Below are 8,275 nucleotides of genomic sequence, written 5' to 3'. Positions count from 1 at the left end.
ATGATTAATCAACATCTTACTTATCTTATTAGTGAACTTCTGCTATCCTATTATTTTTAATTAATATTAATATTCGATATTATTTAATTTCGGAGTTTCTTTCTTTTTATGATTGTGTAAATTAGCAATTTGCATTTTTTATTAGGACAAAAAAATCACTCTTATTATTTTAAAGAAGTAAAACCGAATGGTAGTTTTGTAAATTTGATTTTAATTATCACTAATTAAAAGAGGTGTAACTTGTTAGTTAACGTTTTCTAATTTTTAAGTGTAGATAACAAATACAACTTTTCATTTGGACAAAAGAACCCTTCTTTTCTATATTTACATAAGTAAAATTGAAGGATAATTTTGTAAATTTCATTTTACATGATAAGGAGAGAAATTAAATTAAAAAATGTAAATTACATCTTTACTCCTCAACAAAGTAATTTTATAACAGAGAGGGATGGATTCTTTGTTAAAAACATTAAAGTGTACATTGCTAATTTACCCAACTAAAAAAATGTGTGGGAAAAATTACAAAACCCCTTTAATTTAATGTTGCAACTTTTTTACAATATGCATATGGTAAATGTTGTAACGCTCCAAATCCACTAATGTTTACCAAATACTCTCATTACGGTCAAAGGGTTCATATAGTTAGAGAGCTGCTCATACTTTTTTTATGCTTCTCGCCTTATAATTTTGTGAGGTGACCAAAAATATACATGCATATTAAATGTAATAGAATTACATATAGCCAAATTGTTTAGTCCCTCTCTTTTCACTAGAAGTTTTTGAGGTTTTTTTTTTTAATTTGCATAAAAAAACTTGAAGGAAATGCAAAAATGCATGTTGCTGGTTCAAAGTACAGTGTTTAGAAACTATACCAAAGTATGCACAATACAAATAGTATTGTATAACGAAAACTTTGCGGGTGCCATGACCCTCACCTGTCATAAGGAAGATCCCACTGGTCAGTCATAGGGAAGATCCCACTGGTCACATGAATAGGGTATATACCCTGTTAGATATAATGGTGGAGTATTTTAAACTTCACAGGGCATCATTTTGCAGTTTGAAAACAGGTTACATTTAATCCATTAATCCCTCGCAAGTTTTAATAAATAATTTTCTATGATTAAATGGCATCATGCCCTAATAAAATGAAATGCATAATCATCCGTGAATAGAATAAATTAATAATTTAAATGGGTCAAAAAGTTGTATACATTTATTTTGTGAACTCAGCGTCCTAATAATAATCATCCCTAACACTCAATTAACTGCATATTTGTAGGATATTCATTGTACATAGTATTAGCACAACAATGCTGTTACCCTTTTTTTTTCTAAATTAACAACAATGGTTAAAGGAAGACTGAAGTGGTAGCAAATCAGTCACTCCAATATAAACTTAATGCTACTTTATCTGAGATTCTTGGGCAAAATATATATGGGACAAATTGATTTCAGATACCCACTCCTCGCTTAATACTGCTTAAACTTGCCTGAACCAAAAGAAGAAGAGAATTAACCTTGACAGTCTTAATATTGATAGCTCGTATCAGTTATTAAGGAAAAAATCTATAAAAATTCCAAAAGGAACGAAAAGCTTTATATTTTTTGGGCAGCCTAGTGCTAAAGTAAAAGCTGTTGAGAAACATAAAACAAAATTACCAAAAAAGGAGAATGATATGGTAGCAGCACCTGTTTTACGCCTTGCAATTATCACAGCCGCATGCAACTGCAATTCCAGGTGAGAGAAAACTTGAATGACTACTGCAAACACACCAAAAAGATCAAAACACTCCCTCTTCCTCCTTAACTGCCACCAGATGTCGAGGTTGATGTCCATAGATTATGTAATGAGTTTTTTCTGGATCTAGTGACACATAACCATTTCCTTGGGATCTCAGGATCATCACTAGCTACTGTTGGCACATGCCAACTACCATTGGCTGATTCCTGCAGTTATATTGTCCAAAAACTTATCAGCTTTTGCAAATATATTTAGCATATATAATTAAGTTTCAAATCTCAGATTCAAACCCCTCAGAATTGGACAAAAATTTGAGCTGACTTCATTGAGCACACGGAGTGTAATGTATTTCAGCTAAGCCAGGGAAAATGCGTAACAACCATTTCATTTGCTTGGTGGAAACATGCCCTTCAATAAATCAGTTGGGGTATCATCTCACCTGAATAACTAGTGAATAACGAGGAGGTAGAACTAGGGAAACTCCATGAATTGAGGTTGATACTCGAACCTGCAAAGCAAAAACGGCATCATCTATTGTTTCATTATTGGAGTCAAATACCTAAATACCAAAGTCATTAATAAAAGACAACTAGAAAATTAGTAATTCAGCATCAAGAAAGAATAAAAGTTCTCGAGAACAGATTCTAAGTTTTAAGATAAACCCACTTTTTTTTGGATAGGTAAATATCAGTTGTTAGTATGCTATGTTAGTAGCCAAGATATGAACCCTAAACCTCCTCAAAATCCTTTGGATGTCCCAACTCAACCACTTGAGCTACGCCTTGGGGACAAAACACATAACCTAACATATTTTTGCAGACTTCAAAGAAAAATTGTCAGTGGAGCTAATGTTTAGGGAAATGATCAAATGAATCAGAAGCAGGATGAATTATATATTCTAATCAAGACTTTCTACAGGAAGTTAATTGTAGGATAATAGGATTCATAAGCTTATTCTAAACTGACCTCATTCCATATTAGATTATTAGGATTATATTTAAGCAAACATAGTTGTGCAAAAGGAGTATCGAACAATTAAACTGAGGACAATGTACAATGGCCCACTATAATAGTTTTTTCCCCCTAGGGTGTAGTTTTGAGATCCTTGCTTCTATTCTAGCCTTGGGTAGTCAATAGTTCATAGCGAGCACAAGTAGAATTCATAATAGCCATATAATGATGAGTACATCTTGATATGGTTATGATGAACTTCTCTGATAATTCAAAATACCTGGTGCTTTTCCTTCCATCTCGGGAAAAAGCTAGAACCCAGTAGTTGGAACAAGTGGTCCCTCATCTCATCGTTTGTCAAAAGTAAGCTTTTACAATTAACTGCGGCATATAACCAGTACCTGCAATAAAAAAAATCAACATTTTAGTACAGCTAAGTTGTTGAAGGGCTGCACAGTAACAGTAAACATACATAAATATAATGACGAGCCGATATTCCTATCGATGTTGGAAATGTATAATACAAGTCAACAACAGTTGGAAATGTAAAATAAGAAGAATAAAAAATGACATTAGGAATCTCAATCTAACTTAAATATAATGGAAGCACTACATTACCAGTCATCATTTGAACCATGGGGAGTAGCATAAAGAACACCATTTTTTTTCCAATTTTCTATAAGTCTCTTGTTTTTTGGATTCTGAGCAGGACCACCAGTTACTCGATTTACATGCAAAATTATAAGTGGCAATCTCTTTGAAGGGCTCATTTGACGCAATTGTTGAACAACATAATTAAGCTACAACCAAGGGGAAAGAACCATTAAGTAGCTGCTTTCGTAATATGCTAATAAGGCCAACAGTTTCACACTCACCTGTGTAAAGCTAAAATCGCGAGTGTTTGCAAGTCCAACATTTGCACCATCTACAACTGCATCAAACGGGCCATGTTTCTCAAGCCACTTCTGCAAAATTTATATTTCTATATCAGTTCCTATACATATACTAATTATGTTATATATGATAACCTAACTGAAGACAAAGGCTTGAAATCGAAAGTATAGCCACTAGTCAAAGGCAGTCTACAAGATAAGAGAAGAGTCCATCACCAAATTCAGCTTTTAAGACCCAAAAAAATAAAACAACAACTTCTAAACACAACATTGAATACTCCTGTACCTGAAAATGATTAAAGTTTGCCTTAACTTCTTTTTGACAAGCCAATTTAGACAGCGAGGCAGCAAACATTTCGGTCTCTTTCGGATCGATATCAATGCTCACAAGCTTCTCACCACACGAAAGACACATTCCATCCTCGTCCACATGAGTCTTTACAACCTTCCATTTCCCACTTCCAAGCCACCCCTGTCCATGCCATCCTCCACCTCCCAGCAAAATCCCTTCTTTTATTTTCTCAGCATCCCAATTCCTCTTCCCAATCTTCTTGGCATAGTCAGAGTGAAACCAACCCTCAATTATCTCCAAAGTCGACTGAGACACCTGTCTAACCACAGCACGCAAGCGATGCAATATCTCATACACCTTATCTGCATTCTTGGAACCAATACTAACTTCCAAAAGAGCAGAAAGCTCAGGCTCCTCAGCCATAAGACCGGATTCAATCATATCAGCGTCGACTTCATAAGCTTTGGCAGCATCCCCTCTCTTACAAAATCCATAAAGAGCAGGACCATAAGATCTCAACTTAGGTGCAATTCCAGCACACTTCATTTGTTTCAACAACTGAAAAGCCATTTCAGGATCTTCCTTAGCAGCAGCAAGCCTAGCAGCATTAGTAAAAGTAGCTTCATTGGGTTGAACTTGGTCAATCAACATCTGTTCAAAAATCTCAAACCCTCTTTGAAGACCCAAATGTGAAACACTTGCAGTATCATCGTTATGACCCTTTTGAACAGAACAAAGGTATAATAATTTATTGTAATGTTCAAGATTGAGAGGAACAGATGATTTACGAGCCTCGTCGTAGAGATGAAGTGCTTGAAGAAGATCACCAGTATGAGAACAATTATTAAGGCTCCTTTGTAAAATTCCTTGGGGTGATTCTTGAGCAGCTTTTCTTCTTGCTTTGGTTGAAAGTTTGATAGTGATGTCAGTGGTTGGGTTGGATGAGGAATTATGATTGGGTGTTTGAGCTAAAGTGTTGATGGTGGAAGGGTGAAATGTTTGTTTGAGGGGGTATGAATAGTAATAAGGATTGGAGAAAAAGAGAAATTGACGACGGAAATGAGAATGCGTGAGTATGGAGAAAATGGGAGTGAGTCTCGCCATGACAGCGCTTCCACGCACCATTGTGATTCTTTAATCATTCAATTTTTCAGTTTCAGAGATTGTAATAGCTACTTTCAGTTTCTTCTTCTTCTTCTTCTTCTTGTGTTCAAAATCAAAACCCTATCCGCCAATCCATATCTCACGTTACTTATCACTTCCACCTTCGTATACTGTTCTGCATTGCTTTTCTATCTTCTATGATACACTATTTATAACAAAAGTTATTTTACTATCTCACCGTGAAATAATTATTTAATCAACGATTTATATTAATTATTACACTTAAATAACTTATATTAGCGGTGTAATTTAAATCAATTGTTAAGTCTCGATAAATAATTAACTGGAAAACTTAGGGTGTAATTTAATTAGCATTTGAAAATCTTAAACCCTAAATTACATCTGTGGTCTCTTAACTTAATTTCAGGTAACATTTTAGTCCTTTATTTTTTTTTCTGATTTGGTTCTTTATTTTAATTTTAAGTGACAATTTGATATTTTATGTTTTAAAATTTCAATAATGTTATCCTTTTTTATACAAAAATTCAAAAAAAAATTTAATCAAAACTCATAAAATTAATTATATTATTCAATATAATATAAATTTCATCAAATTCGTAACGCAAATCTTCAAATAAACTCACATTTTCATACTTTATTTGATATTGTTAGGAATAAAGGACTAAATCGAGAAGAAAAAAAAGATAAAGAACTAAAACGTTACCTGAAATTAAGTTAAGGGACCACATATGTAATTTAGCCAAAAAATTTATGTTAAAAAGTGTTATGGGATAGTGTAAAAAAAATGTCACGTTATTCGATAAAAGGTTTATGTGACATTCGATTTGAATAATTTGAATTTTTTTTAACAAAATTTTGGATCTTCTTATATGAAAAATGATAATAGAATTCAAGTATGACTTTCTATAACTTACAAAATGTTTAATGTTATCAAAAGATAAATTCAAATTTTAGTGGACTCTCTTATAAAAAGAATTTTGTTGGACATTTTAGTAAAAAAGTTTCCCTACCACTTGAGATTTTTATAAACTCACATTTCCTTTTTTTTCATATATTATATTATCTCTCTCCATCCTCAATCTCTCTCATTTCTCATCTTTATATATCTTCATTTATTCATTTTTTTTATTCTCTCTTCTTATTTCTTTAATATACTTAGGTATAGCAATTGGATAAAGAAGAGTCAAAAAATGTACATGGTCATTTATTAGTGATTAATCTTCCCTAAAGAACTCAAATCAAATTTATCGCTATTTTAATTATTGTTAATGTGTGAAATGTTTAACTAAGTCACTTATTAGAGAAATCGAGGAATTAATAGAGAAGTTTTTCATGTTGCAAACTTTATGACTAGTATGAGCAGTTGAGCACTGCCTAATAGTTGTTGGGAAAAGTTGTTCTCATATGTCATTTTAGAATCGAGATCATCTAAAGTAGTAATTCACTCTAGAATATAAAATCAATAACAAATCAATGGTACCATTCATAACTAATTATAGGTGTGCTTAAATATAAACCAGAGATTCCTTTATTTTACGACAAAATTCACTTTAGAGGATCAAAAACTATCATTTTAACATGTTTAATCTCCATTAGTTTTAAAGAAAAAATTAACAATGTCCAAATGTTTTTTATAAGAAGATTACTCATTGATATTATATAGCCCTTATTTTATTTTTTACTTTCCACTTATTAGTCACCAAATTCATTGTTTTTTTTTTCTTCATCTTTTCTGTCGTGCAATATAGCAATAGCATAACTAATTAAATTTTGCTAAACCCTGTATCAGAACATATATGATATTTGAGGCAAACTAGTACGAAATTTGAATTTGATGTAGTAAAAACATCTTACAATCAAGAGATTCCTATACTATTAGATGCACATCAAACAACTCATATTTTGAGTTTATATTTTACATATGATTTGGTAAAGTCCAATATAAGTTGTTTGATCTCCATCCAATGACCAAAAGATCAGTAGAGTGCAATAACTGATATTAGCAACGGCAGAGAACTCAGATCCATCGATAAGATATCAACAAATGCTTCAATATCAGTAAAGTTCACCAGAGAAACCATTTGACATTCCACACATATATTACAAAAAATTGATCTAAATCCCAGGCACTACTACCCACTTTTTTCTGGCTATGCTACCCAAGTTGGTAGACATTAAGCATTTTCGTTGGCTGCTAGAAGTTTAAAGACTTTGAGAGGCAATCTTCCTAACTCCTTATTCTATATAGGAGAAAGTCAGGCATAATCAACAAGATATCAATCACTCTACCTCTACATTTTCAGGAAAAGGTATTGAAGCGCAGCAGTTATAGTATCCATTTTCATCAAACGAAAATCTCTGTGAAAGATGAGCTTCGCGTATAAGATACTGCCCCCAGTCCTCTGATCCATACTGCTTAAATATGCCGCGTGCATCGAAAGCGTCAACATTTCTCTTCCACTTCGTCCTGAACACCAGCAGCTTATATCAGCTATTTAAACTGAAATAATCTAACAAAGTTTAAAAAAGTAAGGAGTATTTGATGTCTAAAAGAAAAATATAAAAAGGGTAGTAGCACCTTTTCCTATGCCTCGAATTCATCACAGTGGCGTGCAGCTGCAACACAAGAAAAAACTCGTTGATCAGAAACTATCAAACCTACAAGCAAATTATACAGCAGAAGGAAAGTATGGCATTATTCAGGTGGCAAGGTTTCTTAACGCTGGATAGAAGAAATTATCATTCTGTTAGGAATAATGCATAAATAACACTGACACGGGAATTTATCCCAAAATGGACAACTGCAGTTCAAGGTCAAACACATGGGCCGACACTATATTTACATAAATCACAGATATTCTTTACTAAATCTCAGATAATCTTAGAATATTTACATAAATCTGAAAATATGCATATAAGCACAACGAATTTACTAAATTTAAGTTACCTTCAGTCTCTGTTTAGCATCATTTTCCAATACAAGCCCAGCTTCAACATATGCATCAATTATGACTTCTAAGGAAGCTCAGGAAAAATACAACCTTTTGAGTACAATGTATTATCAAAACCAGGTACAACCAAAGATCTATAGTTATTTGTAACTTATAGAACAAAAAAATTGTAATACCAAAAGAAAACCATAACTAAACTATAAGGAACTATTCATATATGGATACGACAGGCACGTAAAAGACGACCCTCGCTGCCAATTTCTTCCACAGGAGCATACAGGACACGGGCTTTGGCCAACGAACCTTTCATGCATTCCTG

The 8,275-nt window shown here is 33.0% G+C and overlaps 2 protein-coding genes across 3 annotated transcripts in view; both read right to left on the bottom strand.

Annotated features, from left to right (window-relative positions):
* Positions 1-1,164: 1,164 nt before the first annotated feature.
* On the bottom strand, positions 1,165-5,176 carry LOC101491069 (proteinaceous RNase P 1, chloroplastic/mitochondrial). 2 transcript variants are annotated; one of them, XM_073367199.1, is made up of 7 exons: positions 3,875-5,176; positions 3,571-3,660; positions 3,314-3,495; positions 2,976-3,096; positions 2,184-2,252; positions 1,663-1,950; positions 1,165-1,493 (listed from the first exon to the last, which is right to left on the bottom strand). In XM_073367199.1, exons 1-6 carry the CDS (start codon positions 5,003-5,005, stop codon positions 1,807-1,809), a joined length of 1,737 nt encoding a protein of 578 aa, XP_073223300.1. In that variant the 5' UTR covers positions 5,006-5,176; the 3' UTR covers positions 1,165-1,493; positions 1,663-1,806. The 2 variants fall into 2 exon arrangements, with proteins under 2 accessions (XP_073223300.1, XP_012571897.1); XM_012716443.3 differs by having other exon boundaries at positions 1,693-1,950.
* Positions 5,177-7,031: 1,855 nt separating this feature from the next.
* Positions 7,032-8,275, bottom strand: part of LOC101491479 (uncharacterized) — a 5,517-nt gene continuing 4,273 nt past the window's right edge. Inside the window, exons 11-14 of the mRNA XM_004486714.3 lie at positions 8,182-8,272; positions 7,953-8,020; positions 7,584-7,621; positions 7,032-7,472 (exon numbers count right to left, since the gene is read on the bottom strand). Of these exons, the coding sequence (XP_004486771.1) occupies positions 7,286-7,472; positions 7,584-7,621; positions 7,953-8,020; positions 8,182-8,272 (384 nt within the window). The 3' untranslated portion in view covers positions 7,032-7,285. The remainder of the gene's footprint in view (positions 7,473-7,583; positions 7,622-7,952; positions 8,021-8,181; positions 8,273-8,275) is intronic.

This window comes from Cicer arietinum, chromosome 1, assembly GCF_000331145.2.
Source record: "Cicer arietinum cultivar CDC Frontier isolate Library 1 chromosome 1, Cicar.CDCFrontier_v2.0, whole genome shotgun sequence".
Classification (NCBI taxonomy): domain Eukaryota; kingdom Viridiplantae; phylum Streptophyta; class Magnoliopsida; order Fabales; family Fabaceae; genus Cicer; species Cicer arietinum.
The sequence above is the reverse complement of the archived record's forward strand: the minus strand, read 5'-3'. Positions and strand labels throughout refer to the sequence as shown.